We start from the raw sequence: 21,553 nt of genomic DNA, 5'->3' as shown, positions 1-21,553 counted from the left end.
ATCTAAAAATCTTGGAAAATGCTAAAGCATTTGTGTTGGATTATGATTCTAGATTTCTAAGTATGATTTCTCTTTCTATGAATGGTTTATGTTTAAAAAAAAAAAAAAAACAACCAAAAGCTCCCAACCTCAATTTGATGTGAAATGTTATTCTTATCTGAAACTCAGTGAATTACAGTGAGCCAAATGTCTGGTGACCTAGATAGAAATTGGCTGTCACTCTGAATTAGTCTTGAGAGTGCCACATTATGACAAGGTCAGGGATGCATTTAAGTCTCTCCAGGATGACTGTTTGAAGCCTAAAATAGCAGCGGAAATGCTGTTTTTATTTGACCCAGTGCTTAAAGTTTTAGGATTGTGCTGCCGTGCTTTGAGATTGATCTCAGGAGGCTGCTTCCAGAGCGGATATAAAAAGTATGAGCAGGTCCAGTATGTAGCTGTGTGTTTGAAGATTCTGATCTAACAGTGTCCATTTTACACGCTTTACTTGGAGGAAAATCACTTCCCAGATGAAGGTATAGTTTAATAGAAAAACTTTTATTATTGATCCACCATTCAAATAAAACTCTGTCAAGTCATCCACACATCATTCGATAAACAGTGGCACAAGAATATATAAAGACAGAAAAGTAAGGCAAGTTTGTTTACAAAAAAGTGTGATCCCGAGATCGATATGACAGTCAAATTAAAAAGGCACAAGGTATACTGTAGATAGATGTATACATTTATAAAAGAAGACCATGCAGGCACATCAGGATGGAATGGGGTTGGTCTCAAGTAGAATGAGTTGGACTATTCCTCCTGTTATTACTAAGATCATGAGAGGGGGTTTTAATGATGATTGGGCCTGAGACAGAAGACACAATACTGACTGGAGGTAAGCTGTATTTAAGTCTGAGTTGTCAGGAAACAACTGACATAATTCAGTATGGCTTCAGAGAATTCCCCTTAGATTTAGTTTCTAAAACAGAAATAAGAGTCACTTGAATTAAACATCCGACTTTGATAAAATAAAATCAAGTCTGCCAATCCTCAAAGGACCACGTTCAAGATCTAACCAGTAGGGGGCAGCAGAGTACCACAACGCTGCATTTAGTCCCGTGAGAGCAGGGGATGTTGATGGGTAAAAGTACAAAAAGCAAAAGTAAAAACTTAAAATAAAATGACAATAAAGCGAAGATCAAAAGGTCGGTCCGACTCCAAAAGCAGGGAAAGTTATCTGAATCCATAGTTGGCACCTCATCACAGGAGGGGGGGATTTATTGCCCGTCGTAGGAGAGCCAGCTTCTTAGAGCATGAATGATTGTGTGTGTTTGAAATCCTGGTGCTGACAAGGATAGAAACATGATAATTTACAAAGTCTGGGTCAATTGATGTGACACAATCAAAAGCTAAGAAGACACTTACTTCTTGGGGTGGGGGGATATAGTTGACATTAGACCTGAAAGACAAAGCCAGGGTAAGTACATAAGACAGCTACGTTGTGACTCACACCTCGCTTTGCTTGTACAACATACATCATACATGGAACTGGGCGAAAAGACAACTGAGTCACGGCTTTGATGATGAACCGTGTAATATACAAAAATGTGCCATTTCTTCTCTTCCCATATTTTTTACTTACAAACAAACCAATCTTCACATACAACTTAGTTTTCCTGTTAACCCTTCTGGTAGTGACAAGACGTCTGTTGTAAAGCTGCTTCCTTTCGGCCCCCAAATGATCAAAATGGCAAAGGAGCAAAACGTCTAAGACGAGCCCCTACTTATGCCCCTACAACAGCAGCAATTTCAATTTCTTGAAATTTGCTGGTTTTGCAGAAGCTTAAGATAGCGCTCAGATATGGAGTAATTAGCGCCTCATTTAACATGAGCTCAGTGTGACTGACAGCAAACTGTGCCTGAGCTCGGTTAGCAACACATGGGGTGCCTGCACATGCAATAGCAAACTCTATCAGGGTGCAAATGACAAAAAAGAAAAATTGTTAAATATGGCGCCCCTAATTCTAGCGCTGCCCTGAACAATTGCCCATTTCGCCCAGATCAAAATCCCCCACTGGCTGTACCCATCAGAAAACTGTGTTTGATTAGGGCCTTTGCCGAAAGGCTCATAATTATCTTGTTTCTGTACGCAATGACTAAAAACAATTAGGATTATATACACAAGCATCAACTAAAAGTGGCTTTGCCTCTATCAAACCGTCAACCTGAAATCCCTACAGTACCAGTTTAAAAATCTGTTTATTGGCAAGTTATTCCAAGTATTTGTTAGGTAAACTGTCACCTTAACTCGGCGATGCCAAGTTCTGGAGGGACATCATAGGGAAGCTAGCTAACAGCCAGTCAGACCAGGGCAGAGACAAGAGACTGTAAATAGGAGCAAATTTCAACAAAAATCCTCTAGAAGTTTAACACCGGATTAAATATTCATCATTATTTTTAAATTTCCAACCAGGGAAAACAATTTAAAAAAATCATCTTCAACAAGAACTAGTTCAGCCATGTTAAAATGATCTGGTTCATGTTCATAATTCACAGCTCCAATTTGAACTAGTGCTTGTTCATTTATCATAATGTTTCTGAAGTGATGTAAAAATATACGAAAAGGTCATTGTCCCACTGCCGAGCATCTGATTTACTCTCTCTTTATTTATTCTTTGCTTTTATAGACTGTATTTTACAATGGCAGAATTCCTATAACAGCTGCTCTAATTTACATATTTAATATTTTTATCATTTTGAATGAAAGCGTCCATTTTGACCTACGCATTAGTCCCTCCATGTGGAGAGTACAGAAGATAGTTGTCAAGTGTAGAACACAACCAGGGTTTGACAGAATTTCCTGCAGGACCTACAGTGCAAATTAAGTTATTTGCTTGTATTACTAACAGTAGTTTGCTTGGAAAAATAAGTAAATCCCACTGGTTTTCCAACTTCCAACTAGAACGGGCTCATATCGGCTGTGACGCACATCTAAATTCTGACTTCCAAGGCAAATCGAACGCATCATAGACGCCATTTTTGATCAGCAGCAGGATGCACTTAGTACCTAACGTGACAGAATTTTTTTTAAAGTACTGACAAAGTGAACAAATCTCAGAAGCAACAAACAGCAAAGGTATTTATTCCACTCTTGGCTCCAAGGACGACACCAGGAGAATTCCTCCATGATTCTCTAAGCTGGGATGCTGTCTACTCCAGGTAAGATACTGACTACTCATAACTACAACACACTGTCCCAGTCTGTAACATCCATTTCAAACTTTTTATAAAAAATGTAGTAACTGAGGCTTCTACTGTAGTGCATTTGATCATTTAAATTGTAAATGAAACATCTTCTTTTTCTATTAGGCACATTAATATTTCTGCCTGAACTTATAAATATTACATAACTCATTCAATAATGTACAGATGTCAAAGTTGAATTCAATGAATTATTCAGATTCACTGATGTGATTGTTTAAATGTCAGGACCTCTGCTTTTACATTTTGACTCAAAGCTGAGCTTTCTCCTGCACTAAATGTTGTTTTATTTTTAATGAGAGCAAATAGATATTTCCCTCTTGGGCTGAAATATTCAGCATAGAGGTTTTTTTCTTTTCTTGCATTATGATACTCAACACCTTCACTTATTAATTCTGAGAGTGAGATCTTCCGGGCTCTTCTGTGTGTTAAATATCAAGCTGCTTTCAGGACTAGATTTCCAGGACCGGAGGAAACAAAGAAAAGACTCCAAGAGTAAAAGAAAGCGGCTTAGCAGCACTTCTACAGATCAGTAATTAACACCTTATCTCGTTAGTTTAATCCAAACAAAACGGTCGTAGCTAGGATTTATTTCCCCAGGGAGGGATGTTGGGGTGTGGTGGGGGTGACCATTTTTTGGCTGTGTTTCAGCAGCTTCCTGGAGTTGGTGTTGGTAATGAGATTTAAACTCTTCTGGCTGTGAATTTTTCCTCATGTGTCACACTCACGTGTCTTCTGTTCTGTGCAGGGTTTGGCTGCTGATGTGGGCTGCACCGTGACACTGGGAGATCCAAAATGACCTGTGGGGGTGGGGGGTGTCAGGTTGGTGGCTTTCACAAAAGTGGAGTCATGTCACACTCACAGTGCACGCCATGCAGTAGTTTGGGAAATGAAGGTTACATCTAAATTTATGCTACAGTGTGAAATGTTTCTTTTAAAAGCTTCAGGTGTTTTTTAACTATAGGTAAATAGTAGTAAATTAGAAAGTTAATTTATTATTGTAATTCAGTTCAAACAGTGAAACTCGTGTTATGTAGATCATTACACACAGAGTTATATATTTGATTATTTTTGATGATCGTGGCTTACAGGTGATGAAAACCCAAAATTCAAACAAAAATAGAAGATTATTTATACAGAAAAGTCAGCTTATGGAAAATTATGACCATGTACTGGTCATAATTACTCATAAATACTCAGACTATGGTCAGGGCTTCTTTTGCATGAATTACTGCATGAGTGCAGCGTGACATGAAGGTGGACAGCCTGTGGTTCTGCTGCAGTTCTTTAATTGCTGCCTTCAGTCTGTGGATTCTGTGCCTCTACTCTCTGGGCTCTCCCTTTTATTGAAAATTGGGACGTTGGACCAACAGTCCAGTCATTTGTCTCTGGTTCAGGAGTGGCTTTACACCATCAAAAAAACAGCTGTAGAGAATGCCCTGGAAATGTCTGTGTGTGGTGGTTCTTGACGTTCTGACACCATTTGCAGTCCACGCCTCGTCCTGTCAGGACTGTGGTTGTCCCTGTTGTTTATGCACGTTTCTATCAGTTTTTTCCTTTCACTAAACTTTCTATTAATATACTTGCATACCGCACTTTGTAAACAGCCAATTCTGTAATATCTGAGAAAGTGCACTTTGTGTTTTTATTACCTTTGAGCCACAGTCATCAAAATGAACATAAATACATGTTTGCAACAGTAATAACTTTTCAGTGACATTCTGTCATTCATTCTTTTAGTGACATAAGTGGGGTTGTTAGGGGTCGGTATGACGACGGCTTAATAGAAACAAATTTTTTCACCAACAACTAAACTGCAACGCTTTAAAACGTTTATTTCCTTTTGCATACGACAGTTGTTTACATTGCCAACACTTTTAATTTGGTTGGATAAAAACATATTTTTTTAAGTAAAGAAGTAATGTGAGTTTTGATCTAAAAGTTAAAAACTTTTTTAGTTAATGTGGGTTTATCAAATGAAAATGAATTCTGCAACTTAACAGCAGTTAGCTTGACTTTTCTGTGAGTAATTCTACCTAATTCTTTAAATCAATAAGACACTGACTGTTCACAACTATGCCGCAAAACCAAAGAAAGGGACTCCATCTTGTAATTCCCCCTGAATAATGTGTTTCTTTAAGACAGGGTTTATTTGTGCCTCTAAATCATTTTCTTACATGGTGTATGATTGAATTAGCCACAACATTAAGACTACCTGCAGGTGTGTTGTACAGAGACACTTGAACAAATTGGATCCTGCCGTTTACGGTGTTTTTGCAACATAGGTGGAGTATGCATACTTGTGCAGCCATGTTTAGATGGCTGGACAAAGTGCAGCTGAGTGAAAATCTGTAAGTTTATGAATTTGTTAATTTTGCACCACGTGTTTGCAAACAGTCAAACCAAAGCAGGCCCTACATTAGGACCAATTCACCTATAAAAAACACCATATCTGGTCGTTTGTCACTTTTGCACCACACACCCGTTTACTTCTGTGCTCTCCTTTGGACACTCAAGTTGCTATGAGTAATTGCGTGCGTGTTGAGTGCTCAGTGTAATTCTCCACTGGTCTAATCCCAAAACCACAATAGAGACGGTAAAGATGAGAGGATTATTAAAAAAAAAGATGAATTCAATTTGACCTTTTTGTGGACAGATAATGACATCTGACATATAAGGCTTCCTGTGCAGACGTTTCCTGGTGGACTTAGCAGCATAATGCTACCTATGCATAACATGTGATGTGTGTCCTCCTCAAGTCCTCCCTGATGGGACAACTTATGTCTTTGGAGGAGAACAGTCAATAGGCAATGGATTGAGGAGGTCGCGTACCGCCGATGATGTAAATGGTAATTCTCACAATAACAGTGAAATAAAAGTATGTTTAACCAGGCTTTATTTGTAATCCTCTCAGCATGTTTCACACAGGAAGAGCATTGATGGTGCACTGCATCCTACCTTTATTTCCTGTGTAAATAATCATCTGCCTCTCTGTAAGTAACTTTAATGTTGTGGCTCAAACGATTCAGACATCACAGGTACATAAGAGATTTAGGCGCTCCTTTGTGAATGATATGTGGAAACATGCAGCCATTCACATGCATGTTAATAAAAACATCACCAAGCCTGCCTCCTGTAATTATTTTTATGCTTATTAACCTAAGTGAGCCTTTTTAGATACAGTCAAGTCTTTGCAGCAAAGGTGTTTTTTGCACAGATGTCTGATCTGCCGGTCTATTGATTATAACATGTAAACATGATCTGTGTAAAATGCAGTTAAATATAAGTTTAACCATAAAAGAGAAGGGTGAAAAATGTGCTGTAGCTTGTTTGTGTGATGGAAATTCTTTTAAAAACATTCCACAGTGTATGACCTTTGGGTTACCTCACTCCCCTGAACCTCTGTGTTATTGGAGAAAGCTGTAAAAGTCATTATCAGAAGTTTAATGGTTAAGGCCATTTTTTAGGGTGATGCCTTTGGGAGAGTAGGTGGTTGTTCCTAGGTAACCTTGTCACCTTTGAACCCGAGAAGGGTCTAGGGTCGTAAAACACAGACTCTTTGCAGTTGAGATAACACTGTCATGTTCTGGTATAAATACTGTGTGTAAATAGCGTTCGGGGCTCTGTTTCAACTGACTTGCTCGGTGACAGAGTCATTCAAACGCTGAATGCCTTTGAATAAAACTTATAAAGACAAAGTCCGGATTTTCTCTTGTTATGAGTCAACTTCTACCCACTTTGATAACAAAATTCCACAACATTTGATAGAGGTGGATGTTTTTAATCCAGCAGAAAATGAAGGGATTACAAGATAATCTCCATTTCTGCATCAAAGCATACGTCCCCAACTCTCCGGTTTGGACCTGGTGGTTGCGGGTTCCAACTTCTATTATGGCCTCAAGTGATTGAAACAAGAGATGTAGGAGAGTGGAAAGTCTGGAAATGAAACATTTATCTGTTGAGGCATGCTGTTTTCTGGCTTATCAAAATGAGGTTTTCCTCCAGGGATTTTAGTAGTGTTTGGTTGGTGCAGTGGTTGAGGTTCTTCTCTCTAGATCTGGTGGTTGTGGGTTCAAATGTTGTTTATGTCTCTTTTTCAAGTGATTGAAGCAAGAGACACAGGATGGTCAGAAAATCTGTAACGTAAAAGTTTATGTAGCTACCCTGACTGGGAGTTTGATCTCATATGTGCCACGTCTCAGCAGATGTTGTCAGTTGGTTAGCACAGTGGTTAAGGCATTATGCCCTGGTTCTGATGGTTGTAGGTTCAAGCCTTGGTTAGGCCTCTGCACATGGGCTGGATTGCTACTGCACTACTAAGCTTAAGGAAGCAGGGTATATTCAGATGTCGATTGAGATGCAAATGACCTACTTTCACAACTAGACATTGACTAAATACAACAAAGCTGCTACGGCAAGGGGGAGCCAGGACAGTAGGTTAGGGTGGGGATGTGTTGGCATCCCCCACATCATGTTTTGTAAAATGTGTGTAAATAAAATCTGTAACTATGAGCTGACAATAAATGTTTCTAGTTTTTGCATTAGATTAGTAATAAAGTGAGCTGGTTTGGGGCAACCATGAAAAAAAAGGAAATCAAGCTGACAGTGCTGGACTTTTCCTCTGCATATGACAACACAACATCTCAAGTGTAATGTAATACTAAGGTAGAAACTAAACTACTCTACTCATTGTCAGCTCAGTTCATAGTTACAGGTTTTACAAAACATGATTGGGGGATGACAACACATCCCCCACCCTAACCTACTGTCCTGGCTCCCCCTTGCCGTAGCAGCCTTGCTGTATTTAGTCAATGTCTAGTTGTGAAAGTATGTCATTTGCTTCTCAATTGACATCTGAATATACCCTGCCTCCTTAAGCTTTGTGGTGCAGTAGCAATCCAGCCCATGTGCGGAGGCCCAACCAAGGCTTGAACCTACAACCATCAGAACCAGGGCATAATGCCTTAACCACTGTGCTAACCAACTGACAACATCTGCTGAGACGTGGCACATATGAGATCAAACTCCCAGTCAGGGTAGCTACATAAACTTTTACGTTACAGATTTTCTGACCATCCTGTGTCTCTTGCTTCAATCACTTGAAAAAGAGACATAAACAACATTTGAACCCACAACCATCAGAACCAGGACATAGTGCCTTAACCACTGTGCTAACCAACTGACAACATTTTCTGATACATGGCACATATGAGATCAAATTTCCAATCAGGGTAGCTACATAAACTTTTACGTTACAGATTTTCTGACCATCCTGTGTCTCTTGCTTCAATCACTTGAAAAAGAGACATAAACAACATTTGAACCCACAACCACCAGATCTAGAGTGAAGAACCTCAACCACTGCACCAACCAAACACCACTAAAACCCCTGGAGGAAAACCTCAGAAAAGCCAGATAACGATGTGTCTTGATAAATTAAAGTCTCATTTCCAGACTTTCCACACCTCCTACGAGTCTTGTTTCAATCCCTTGAGGCCATAATCAAAGTTGAAACCCACAACCACCAGGTCCAGAGGAGAGCACGCCAACAAACAAAGTGATTTGTTCTGTTAAACTCACTCTAAAGGATGGGGATTCCTTCAACCACATTCATTTAATGCGTCTCACATCTATGGTCTGTTAATAAATCACCAACCATAACATTCATAGTTTTCTTTATTAAAATGAATCTAAAAAAGATTGGGGATGTATGCTTTGATGCAAAAATTGAGATTATCTTGTAATCCCCTCATTTCTGCTGGATTAAAAACATCCACCTCTATCAAACAAGCTAAAGCACATTTTCTCCATTATCTTTTATGGTTAAACTTATATTTAGCTGTTTTTTACACAGATCATGTTTACATGTTATAATCAATAGACCGGCAGATCAGACATCTGTGCTGCCAAGAGAAACCCAGACTCCAAAAAGCTCCAAAAAACATATTTGCCGCAAAGACTCGACTGTTTTTAAAAAGGCTCACTTAGGTTAATAACCTGCAGATACTAAGAAGCATAAAAAAAGCACAGGAGGCAGGCTTTGTGATGTTTTTATTAACATGTATGTAAATGGTTGGATGATTCCACATATCATTCATAAAAGAGCACCTAAATCCCTAATGTACCTGTGATGTGTGACACAATATGGGACACAATATTTAAAACAAATGATTAGCGTCTAGTTGATAGAAAATCATCAGGATATTAATACCTTTCTGGAGCAGACTGGTTCCATCCCTACTGGTTAGGTGTTTCTTATTGTTGCTGGGATGTTTAAAGTCATGCTGTTGTTTTTGTAAGTGCCCTACCTATGAGTAACCAGCAATTAATCCCAATGTGGAGATGTATTCTTCAAGGGATAGTTCAGGATTTTTTGTAATTAAGTTCTGGCCAAAGGTTATGAGCAGTTAACATTTTACTTGCAGTTGAACTTTTTCTTGCCATCGTCATTAAGAATAAATCCAGATTAGTAGGTCCTGGAGGCTGTGGGTAAAGGCTAGTTCAAGAGGAGCCAGTACTAAAGCAGACTACTGGTGATGGAAAGTTACTTACAGAGAAGGAGATTATTATGTACACAGGAAATGAAATGGTGCACTCGTTTTTCTTGTAAACTACTAGCACTTTTCCATTAGTACCAACTCTACTCGGCTCGGGTCGGCTCTACACGGTTTGGTCCCATCTCAATGTGGGCGGGATGGTCAATACCAAGATGTCCCCGCAGTCTGAAAAGGTAACGTGATCCACATAAACAGCCGTTTTCAGCCCGACCCCGCGGATGGAACCGTATCCAACCAGGTACTAAAAATAATGTTTCACGTAGCTGTTACTAACGGAAAAGATTAAAAGTGACTCAGTAGGGACCAATGGAAAAGGGCCATTTCAAACAGCCTATCTACCAGACCACACTCTCATCCTACAGTATCTCCATAATCCATTTCAAATTAGCCTTCCAATCAGTTTAATTGCCCACAGAAGTTTCTCCTGCCAATACTGTCCTTCTTGCTGATTAACAGCAAGTAATTATTCCGAAAGATTTTTCCAGCTACATTTTCAGATCAATTTCACAGAAGTTATTAAAACTGCCTCCAAACTAAACTTAGCAGCCAAACCATTTGCCCCTGTGGTTTACATCTGTTGGTATCACTCAAAAACACTCTCCTGCAGCTGTCCTGACTCAGCATACACACAGTCAGGAGCAGCGCAACGACAATCCTCAGAAATTACGGTTTCTTCACATCAATGTTAATGCAATCACAAAGCTCTTACCTCCCTCTGGGTCCTTCTGTTAGAGAGCCGCAGCCGTGGGGTCGACGCAATGGGGGGGGGGGAGACGGACGGACGGACAGAGAATCAGGGTCAAGATGAGTTGCTTTTACAGAATGAAAATAATTAATCTACTGTTTGTATGAGTGTGGGAAGAAACCTACGGGTGAGTAAGCCATTACGGTGCAAAAGCATCCCGCCGCAGCCACAGACCACGAGGATCAGGAAGACCACCACCACGGCTCCCACGATTACAGTGATGTTGACGTCCTCTTAAGGCGAGAAGAAGAGTGAGCTATGATCAGCTGGTTTATTAGGAAGGAACCAGAGGAAGATGCAGGAGGAAACTCACCTATCGCCATGTGCTTGCCCACACACATTTTGGGCGATCCCACCCCATTGGATGCCAGGCAGCTGTAGAGACCACTGTCCTCTTTGGCCACAGCTTTGAACTCCTGCAGAGGCAACACAACAGAAGCATGATTTCATCTAAGAATCCTGCAGTGAGACTCAGGATCAGGAAAATTGTCCTATTTCTACTGTGCCTTGCAAAAGTATTCATACATCTAGAGCGTCTTCACATTTAGTGATATTACAAATGCAAAAGTATTGTATTTTATGTAATAAGCCAACGCAAAGCTTTAAACCATGCATTTAATCTACTTTGAGGTTTTATTTTGACAAAGAAATACATTTTATAAGTGTGAATACTGCTGAACCATCTCTAACCTCCTTTTAATAAGACAAAGCTTGAAGGAGACAGAGATAAACGCTCCAGCTGCCTTCTGTTTTTCCCTCATCTGCCTGCTGTCTCACCAGTATTCCCGTGTGGGAGTTGATTAGATAGGTCGCGTTGGCGTGACGGGGCGGGCTGATTGGCTTGTTGTCCTTGAACCAGGAGTATGTAGCAGGTGGGACGCTCTGTTGGTCCCGACAGCGCATCTGCACCACCGAGCCCGTCACAGCCGAGGCGGGGACTTCACATAAGGGGGTTTGTGGGGGCACTGAGTGACAAGGTGAGAAAAAGTGAGCCAGAACTCAGGTTTCTCCAATATCATTTTCGGTTTGTCCTGCTGGGTCTACCTAGGACATTAAGAGTGATGTTGGTCTCGCCCAGGCTGACGGCGTCTTGGGAAGCACTGATCTCGCAGCGGTACTCTCCGGCGTCCTCCTGGGTCACCTTGTGCAGCGTCACTGTCGCCCCATCAATGGTTGCTCGGCCTTCGAAGGGACCTGAGAGGAATATCAGAAGGTCAGGAAGTGGAAATGTCTTGCCTGGCCGAGAGCTAAAGCGGCAGCGTGCATCTGATAAACCATTCTCTGACAAGATCCATCCTAGAAATTGAATTATTACAAAAACATCCACCTTGGAGAGACTGTTCCTGCTTTTCACAGTAAAGATCTAAGAGGAATTCAGGTTTTTCCCCCAGACCAGAACACAGTGGTAAGTTAGGTCACAGCCAAGTTTCTCATATCCTGTTAGAAACTTCAAACACATCAAGTGAAATTGAACTGAAGGGATCGTAGGGATGTTTTTCAGTGAATCCAACTAAAGCGTAATCGTCCAACTAAAATGGAAACCTGAAGTGACAAGACTGCAGATATGGAGACTTTTCTAACCCAGAATGGAAAATTTGGTCACAGTGGGAACATTACGAAACACATTTGATAAAAAGTTAGAACTTATCAGGCAACAAAATGTTACAAAACCATCTGTAAAGACTTGGGAGTTATCACATCCCTCATTGTTACCCTGCTCAGGACTGGTTGTAACAGGGAGCATAATCGTACCCAAGGTTAAAAACAAACCAAAGGCATCTCTAGTAATTGTTAGTTATTGTGAAACATAATCATGGAGGACTGGATCACTTTTTCCACCAAAGGAAATATCTTGCATCTGCCAACCACAGTGGTGGATGTTAGTGCCATGAGTTTATGACTTTGAGCCTGCCAACATTCAGAGCTAAAGTTCTTCACTACTGAAGATAGAGCTAAAACTCCTCCTGACCAACAGTAACCAGTAGACAATAGTATGTAGTTGTACTTTTTAATAAAAATATGCTCGATCTGCTCTTTAAAACACAACACTGGGGGAATAACATGCTCATACTAGGTGGTTAATTAGCCATTGTCATAGACCTCACAGGAAGATATGATGAAGGCAATGGGACATTTTTAAACCACCATCAGCTGTAAGGCTGCCAGCGAGGAGGAGGAGGCAGCAGTAGGTCAAAGACATGTCAAATCACTGAGACACTTCAGAAAATCTTTAACAGGTCCGGCCTGGTGAAAGCTTCTGTGTTCATTACTTATTCAGCATCAAAGGTGAGAGGCTAAGAGGAGACCGGTTAAGCTGTTATGCTTTGACACTCATTCATCCTTTAGCTGCCTCTTAATAAATTGGAATATGTAACTCATAATCATTACACACACGGTGATGTACTCATCTGTTCATTTCTGCTAATTGTGATGATTTAATCAACATATCAAGGATGTACTAAATGATTGAGATGCACCTGTGTTTCCAGCTGAAATAAAGCAAGGCCCCCTGCAGGTCTCACCTCTGAAGCGTCCGTTGAAGTAGACAAACGAGACCTCTTTTGCCTTCTTCTTCCACTCGATTCGCGGGTTTTGGTCGTTCTCTGTGTGGAACAGGCACGACAGCACTGCATCTGAAAGGCGGGAGAGTGTGACCAATCAGGGCTCTCCTCTACGGTGGCAAAGGATCAGTGGCATTTTAACGGCCTGATCTATTTATAGCCAACTGGTTTTTCCCGCCAGGGACAATCAGACAGAAGCGTTTTCTTTGCCTCTTTTGCTTCTCACCTGAGAACTCCTCTACCTCCACCTTATGTCTGTTGGTCGACACGGTCACGGGAACAGAGGGGGAACCTAGAGGAAGAACAGACGAAGTGGGCGGTTAAAGCAACAGAAAATTACTGTGCAATATCCCCTGTCATCCATTAAGAGACAAGGTGAATTAAAATGCTTCACATGCTCCCAGACTGCAAGAGGAGAATACTTAATGGCCATCTTTGGACTCTGATGTATGAGGTAAACACAGCGGGCCTCCTTCTCCAGGAGGTCAGCAGTATAGACAGGATTACTTCGTCCTTTTACTTAATCCTGCAGGTTTAAGGAGGAGCTCGCCTTGTGTTTATTTAAACCCAGGTTGGGTTGAAGTTGCCAGTAGATTCACCCAACGGCTGCTCCAGATTAACTTCACGTATGAGGAGGGGGCATTCATTCTGCCTTCTATGTCTATGATAATTCGCATTAAAACAAGTCGAGGAGGCAGCTGCTGCGTTTCCTGTGTGCTAAACCAAACCTACTTCAAAATGCAAAAGATGTGGATGATTCAAAAATAACACCCTTAAAGCAACAGCTTGAAATATCCTGATTTTTTCAGTATTTTTGTTGCCCTCTTCCATGTTTTTACTGTTATTCCTTTATTAGTCTCACTTAAATCTCAAATACAATATGCTTTTTTTTTTTTACATTACTTTAATTTATTAATGGAAAAAAACTGTCCAAACCAACCTGGCTCTATGTGAAAAGGAAAACTGCCCCCTTAACCTAACAACTGGCGCTCAAAACACCATCAAGTGTTTGCAATAACTGGAAATAGTTGTTTTGTATCCCTAAAGAGGAACTTTGACTAAATTGCTTTAATTTAGTCATACTGGATGAACAGGGGGTACCTAATTGCTTCAGCAACTGAATCAGATTCAAATTCTTCATGACTAGGCAGCCTCAAAACATTCATTTTGCTTTCTGAGGTGGACTTGTCCAGGTGAAACAATTACCTTTTCTGAGCCAAATGAGGCTTGCATTGCTCTAGATGTTCTTCTGGATTCTTTAGTGACCTCCTGGATGAGTTTTCAAATGTAATTTTGGTCAGATGGTCACTGCTGGCAAGGTTTGCCATGTTGTTGTTTTTTCCTGATTTCTGGATCCTTGCTCCCGCTATGATCCCAAAGGCTAAGAAATGGCTGGGTAGCCTTTTCTACACTGATGACAGGCGAGAGAGTTTGACCAATCAGGGGTTTCTTTCAGGGTGCCAAAGGATCAGTAGCATTTTTAAGACCTGGTGTGTTTATAGTTGCCTGGTTTACCGATGGGGAAATTGTTTCCAAATCTGGTCTTGAATTTCTTAAGATCGGTGGCATTATGTGTTGCCTTTGAGATCTTTAAGCCTACTTCATGTTGTCAGATAGGTACTATTGAGGTGATTTATTGATTCTACTGCAAACCTGTGAGTAATCTGACCTTAGTATGGCTTGTGAAGTTAATCTTAGCTTTAAAAACAAAGCGGTTAATAGCAATTACTTCACGTCTTAACAAGGTGGACAATTACATTTTTACATCGGGTCAGGTTGCCATGGGTGGCTTTTTGTCTCCTACTAAAATGGAAACATCAAGTGCAATGCAAACAAAACTTCTTTTTTTTTTTTTACCTATGCAGGTTATTTGATATTAAAACTTGTTAGATAACCTGAAACACTGAAGTCTAACAAAAAAAGAAAAAAATAGTGAAACAACACTTTTGTCTGAGGTGACTTGTCTAATGTTAAATTGAATTCAACAGGATGTTCACTTCTGAGAAGATTTTCAATGGTCTTGAATGTTTTCCACTTGCAAATGTTGAGGCGATCGCACCAGCCAGTCATCACTGAATCATACCCATTTGATAAAAAGCACAAGGCTGGACCTTACCCTGCCAGTTCTTAAAAGGAAATGAAACTGTGATTTTGCTGAGCACACAAACCATCAACAATTACACCAGAAAATGTTCCGCTGAGGAAATATTTTCTGGTGTCATCAGAAATAAAAGCTCAGGAGCCAAATTTACCCTGGTGAGAAAGCAGTTTTTTTCCGAGCTTTGTTCTTTTAAATGATGAATGTAAAATTAAAACTAAGCATGCAGTCGTCCAGTTTCCTGTTAGTCTGTGACTTCCTGAGCTGGCTCCATTCTTGCCATGTTATACGCTGCAGAGTCACAGAGGGCTTCCCCTTGCAAACGGAGAGGCAATGCAGAACAAAGCAGGGAAAGCTGAGACAAAAGATAGGAAGAGTGAAATAAAGCAGCATGATACATACAGATGGCTGCACCAGCACAGATTTCCAACTACTGTTCTAAGTATACACTGCAGCCCAATCAAACACTGCCAGTTGCATCATTAACAAATCTGCAAACGCTTTCCCCAAATTTGGAGCAGCTCACATCAGCTTCACTCCTAATTTTGCCTCAAATAAGTGTATCCTTCCCTCTAGACAGTCTCTGTTCCTCTTAGTCCGACACGCTTTAACTTGAGGCGGCTTAACAGGATTAACGTAACTTTGGCCCATGTACCTCGACACCCTCAGGGAAGCACAATTTCACCAAAGGAGGGGCAAGACGAGGAGGAAAGATGCAATCAGATTAAAAGGGGACAAGAATGAACGATCAAGGAGAGATGAGCGTCCCTAAGAATAGAATTCAAATGGAGTGAAGGAGAGTGAGTCGCACTGAGTGGAGGTTGGTGGAGGGGGGAGGTGGGGACAAGGGACTTAAGACCTGCAGGAGCATGAATAAAAGAGCAAGTGGGACTGAAGGCAAAGGAGATGGTCTCCGACAGCGGGGACCAGAAACGGGAGAATCTCTTGTTGTACAGTGTGAGAGCAGGCCTGGTGCCACCTTTGAAGAGTGTCTCTGAAAAACTGGAAACATTGCAGGGATGACAACATGCATGCACAGAAACACTTAAAGAACAAGACAAGAGGCTCTGCATGGAAGTCCCACTACGTCTGACACATTTCACTGATAACACCGACAGCTTACAGGCATTGAGGCACACGATAAACACATGGACTGTTAAGATCAACTCACAACTGCGCCGTAGCTAATGTTAACATGCTAAAGTTAAGTAAAGCTCTGCGACTAAATCCAAGCAATCATGCCCATGAGGCTCATTCATGCACCCTGATACAGCCCTGCTAGATGTTCCTCAGCTTCATAATAAATGGAAAGACAAACTGACTGATGGATTGAGACAGGAGAAAGAAAGAATAAATTGATGTAAGATAGATGGATAGACAACTGTTATACAACAGTAAAGGGAATAAAGTCTGGAAACACTTTTTTTCCCCTACTTTTCTGGACTGCAGAGGGACCCTGACAGTTGTTTGGGTTTGGTCACTGAACTCAACATGAAGCAATCACAGGTCAGATCTAATCAGGCTATATTTAGCCATTTTAAATGTCAATAGAGAATCAGGTCTAATCAGCAGCATCCTGTCAGGGTTTGGCCATTGTTTGCATGTTGAGACAACCCATGACAACAAACGATTCCGAGGAAATGTCCATGTATTTTGCCACGTTGGATAAAACGGATTATTCCACCAAGAATGAGTCACAAAGTTGTTTAGATAGATTCTTATAAGTTATTCATGTGCATCACAGCAGGAGGTCCCCAGTGGTTTACCAATATAGCATCAAACATGGGCCTCTGTGGTATTTAATATGCTCATGCACTGTAAGTGCGCAGCATTAACATAAACCAAACACAGCGACAGCTTATGAGCTCAGGGGGACAGCCAGCGTCTTGGCCGAGCAGAAAATAGAAGGACGGCACACTCCAGCCTTGGCTTGCAGCTTCACTCTCATTACAAGGTCCGAACAGGGTGTTACAGAGACCAGGGTGGGCGCTGGCAGGCCTGTGCTGGGGTCAGAAGAGTGGTGCAGTAATAATTATGGCTCTTAATCAAATTAACAGGGAACAGATGAGAGGAAGGGAGAACGGGCCCATAGGAAATACCCTGTCTGGCTGCACAATGGAGATAAAGTCGATGGCACTTTTCAAGGCTGCAGAGAAAAACAGACGTGAACTCAGTGCATATGTGTGTGTGTGTATATATATATACACACACACACACACACACACACGTAGAAGTCTTTCATTTTTATCATAGGTACTCATAAGTAAACTGAGTGGCGGAATCTGAAACAAAAATCCAGAAAAATCACATTGTGTGATTTTTAAGTAATTAATTTACACTTTATTGCATGAGGTATTTGATACATCCGAAAAACAAAACTTAAACTTTAATATTTGGTACAGAAACCTTTGTTTGTAATTCCAGATATCAGACGTTTCCTGTAGTTCTTGATGAGGTTTGCACACACTGCAGCAGGGATTTTGGACCACTCCTCCATACTGATCTTCTCCAGATCCTTCAGATTTCTGGGCTGTTGCTGGGCAATGAAGACTTTCAGCTCCCTCCAAAGATTTTTGATTGGGTTCAGGTCTGGAGACTGGCTTGGCCACTCCAGGACCTTAAAATGCTTCTTACGGAGCCGTTCCTTAGTTGTCCTGGCTGTGTGCTTCGGGTCGTTATCACGCTAGAAGACCCAGCCACGACCCATCATCAGTGCCCTTCCTGAGGGGAGGAGGTTGTTGGCCAAGATCTCCCGATACATGGCTCCATCCATCCTCCCCTCAATACAGTGCAGTCGTCCTCCACCTCCATACTTCATGGTAGGGATGGTGTTCTTGGGGTTGTACTCATCCTTCTTCTTCCTCCAAACACAGTGAGTGGAATTTAGACTGAAAAGCTCTATTTTTGTCTCATCAGACCACAGGACCTTCTCCCATACCCCCTCTGGATCATCCAGGTGGTCATTGGTAAAGATGGGCCTGGACATATGTTGGCTTGAGCAGGGTGACCTTGTGTTTCCTGCTGGATTTTAATCCATGGCAGCGTAGTGGGTTACTAATGGTCTTCTTTGAGACTGTGGTCCCAGCTCTCTTCAGGTCATTGACAAGCTCCTGTCATGTAGGTCTGGGCTGATCTTCCTTATGATCACTGATGCCCCAGGAGGTGAGATCTTGCATGGAGCCCCAGACTGAGGGAGATTGACCGCCATCTTGAACTTCTTCCATTTTCTTATAATTGCACCAACAGTTGTTGCTTCTCTCCAAGCTGCTTGGCTATTTTCCTGTAGCCCATCATAGTCTTGTGCAGGTCTACTATTTTATCCCTGATGTTCTCACACAGCTCTCTGGTCATGGTCATGGTGGAGAGGTTGGAGTTTGTTTGACTGAGTGTGTGGACAGGTGTGTTTTATACAGATAACGAGTTCAAACAGGTGCAGTTAATACAGGTAATGAGTGGAGAACAGGAGGGCTTTTTAAAGAAGAACTAATAGACCAGTAAGAGCCTGGATTCTTACTGGTTGTTAGGTGATCAAATACTTGTGGAAATACCAAATACAAACTATGATCAAATACTTTGAAAATCACACAATGTGATTTTCTGGATTTTTAGATTCAGTCACTCACAATTGATGAGTTTCTATGATAAGAATTAAAGACTTCTACATGCTTTGATAGTGGGAAAACATGCAAAATTAGCAGAGTATCAAATACTTGTTCTCCCCACTGTTGTGTGTGTGTTCTCTTTCTGAATAAAGCCCGACTGTGTGAGCTCAACGCAGGGAGCAACAGCTGTCTCAGTCAGGCACACCGTGTGTGTGGGAGACAGAGATTGATATTTGGGAGGGTGGCTTTCTTGCTACAGAGACACGCCCAGTTTTCTCTCGGTTTTGGCCAAGCAGTGAAATTCAGGAGCAGAACGAGCAAGAAGACAAGACTGATAACACACAACCCTGAACTCGATGGCCTGGCAGGTGGTGAAATGTCACCTACACAGAGTAAAGTGTGCATCACTCACTCGCACCGTCTCATTGCATCCATCAAAGCTTTTCCTCATCCATGAACGTCACTCAGGTTCCCAAACAGGATATTCAGGCAGCATCCTGAGAGCATCTCAGTGTTTAAAATGTACGCCAAGGCAACTTCAGGCCCAAACCTCTAGAAACCCAACCCAGCTGCTCTAAAAACACAGCCCACTGTCAATTTCAGTTTTTTCCTCTAACATTTCACCAAGCAACAAATGTGTCGATTATTATAACTAAAATACAACTCTACATTTCTGACTGGTTTTAAAGACACTATCTAGTTATGTATTTTTACTCCACTAATAAATGTACACTTACAATAAACACACAGCTGGGTAATACGGTACTAATTTGCACTGCAGGATTTCACAGGGACCAATAATATAAAACAAGAAGAAATTGGTAATTTGACTTTGTGTGTAGCAGGGTTGATGAAATCACACAAGGCTGATTGGCTGACTCTGGCAGGAGTCTGACTCCAATGTGGGTGCTGCTGTGGAAAACGAGGCTGAAGCAGAAATACATTTTTCCCATCTGGCTGGTTTCCATGCATATTCACCACTCGTAAAACACATGACTTGAAAGTCTGAGCTTACTCTACTCCAGGTTACTTGAACGCCTTTTCCACCTGGCGCCAATTGAAATGACGGCACAGATGTAGACTTGCTGCAGGGTGCATGCATGGAAGGGGTAACTGGGCTCATCTTAGCAATTATTTTTTACAGACGTAAGAACGCAAGCCGTACAAAATAAAATGCCTCTGAGGGAGATATTAGACTAAAAAAATGCAAACACAGATCAGAAATAACGAGAAACAAAAGCTCAAATGGAAATATCTAAAACCTGCCTTGTGTGATGTCATAAGAACGTGCACCTAAAAGCTTGTTTTTAAGAGTCAATTTTATCCTGATTTAATCATTTACAACATCAAAACAAATAAAACCCTAACCAGTACATGTTAGAAAGGTGACAAACTATATCTAAAATGGGTTTGATTGATTTTCCTGAAAATTCTGGCTGTTAGCTTTAAAAATTGGATCTTTTCATTAAAGCGTTCAACTAATTGGCGTTTAGTGTTGATCTTAATCCAGCCAATAACTGCAACATTTAGGCTGTTATCCTCCGTTTTAAAACACAAACACCAAGAAAGAAAGTGCTCCCTTTCAATAAATACTTTCCACTTACATTGCATCAGTAAAACAACAATAGGAAGATACAGGGACGTCCCCTCCATTGTCCACAACTCTGGCTGAGTCTCGTCTTCCCTGGACGGAGCGGGGAGGCAGATCCCGAAGCCTCGGCGTTCTTCTCACACTTGTTCACAACTCTCCGATCGTTCATCCAACATCCAGGGAAGAAACTGCCGTCCAGACGGCGGAGGGAGGGGAGAGAAAGCGTCCGGACTGCCCCGGCGCGGAGCTGCTTTTACAGCGGGATGAGCGGGGCGCAGGGTGCCGGCGGCCAGGGAATGGCGAGCATCGGTCACTGTCACGGACGCGACTGAATGTCCCGTTTTTTCTTTTTTCCGTGCTGTTCTGTTTCGGTGCTGATTGAGATTGAGGTGGAGATGAGGGAGGAGGGAGAGGAGAGGGAGAGAGAGAGAGGGAGGGAGGCGGGCAGAGCGGCGGAGCGCTTAGAGCGCAGCGCCGTGTCCAAAGACGCGCACTGCACCGCTGAAAGGCTTCAGAACCAGACCGATCCATCCTCACTCATTCACCTGATATTTAAAGTTTAATGTTAGATAAAAACAGACAATCTACTGTTTGGCACAACAGCTTTTATTTGTGATCGGTTAAAAAAAACAACTCATCAGATCCCTTGATGTATTTCACCCTGTCAATTACAAACACAAACCTTAATGTATTTTATTGGGATTTAAAAGAGTAGCGCATAAAAACCAGAACAACTAAACACACATTCCTCACAGTGGCACATGGTGTTGGCAGCATCATGCTGTGGGAAGGCTTTTATCCAGTAGCGGCAGGGAAGACGGATGCAGCTATATGCAGGACTATTTTGGAAAAACCTGCAAGAGACTGGAGAACCTCCACAGATAATGACTACAAACAGTGTGTGAGAGCTACAATAGTCATTTATATCAAAGCATAATCATGAGCATCATGAGCATTTTGTCATTACCTCACACAGCCTGGAAATGGCTAGTTAATGTAATTTGCTTCTAAATGAGTAGTTTTCACTGATTATTTAAGTAAACATAAAAAATCGTTAAGATTTGAGTTTTTCTCTTTTATGTGTTTTTTTTTTTTCTTCTTCTTAAAAAACGTTGTATGGTTTGTTGAAATTCAGTTACGTTTTGTCCTGTTTGTA

The 21,553-nt window shown here is 41.4% G+C and overlaps 1 protein-coding gene across 4 annotated transcripts; it reads right to left on the bottom strand.

The window, feature by feature from the left end:
• Window positions 1-516: 516 nt before the first annotated feature.
• On the bottom strand, window positions 517-20,792 carry jam2a (junctional adhesion molecule 2a). Of its 4 annotated transcripts, none has more exons than XM_047355356.1 (11): window positions 20,411-20,790; window positions 13,333-13,398; window positions 13,068-13,178; window positions 11,590-11,739; window positions 11,323-11,510; window positions 10,859-10,961; window positions 10,671-10,778; window positions 10,510-10,522; window positions 3,972-4,043; window positions 1,408-1,441; window positions 517-1,327 (listed from the first exon to the last, which is right to left on the bottom strand). In XM_047355356.1, the coding sequence occupies exons 1-11, from the start codon at window positions 20,457-20,459 to the stop codon at window positions 1,289-1,291; spliced, it is 933 nt and encodes a 310-aa protein (XP_047211312.1). In that variant the 5' UTR covers window positions 20,460-20,790; the 3' UTR covers window positions 517-1,288. The 4 variants fall into 4 exon arrangements, with proteins under 4 accessions (XP_047211312.1, XP_047211311.1, XP_047211313.1 ...); XM_047355355.1 differs by having other exon boundaries at window positions 10,510-10,525; window positions 20,411-20,788; XM_047355357.1 differs by lacking the exon at window positions 3,972-4,043 and having other exon boundaries at window positions 20,411-20,788.
• Window positions 20,793-21,553: the final 761 nt, after the last annotated feature.

The sequence above is a fragment of the Girardinichthys multiradiatus genome, chromosome 24 (genome assembly GCF_021462225.1).
Source record: "Girardinichthys multiradiatus isolate DD_20200921_A chromosome 24, DD_fGirMul_XY1, whole genome shotgun sequence".
NCBI classification, from domain to species: domain Eukaryota; kingdom Metazoa; phylum Chordata; class Actinopteri; order Cyprinodontiformes; family Goodeidae; genus Girardinichthys; species Girardinichthys multiradiatus.
Note: the sequence above shows the minus strand (reverse complement) of the source record. Positions and strands in the feature narration are given on the sequence as shown.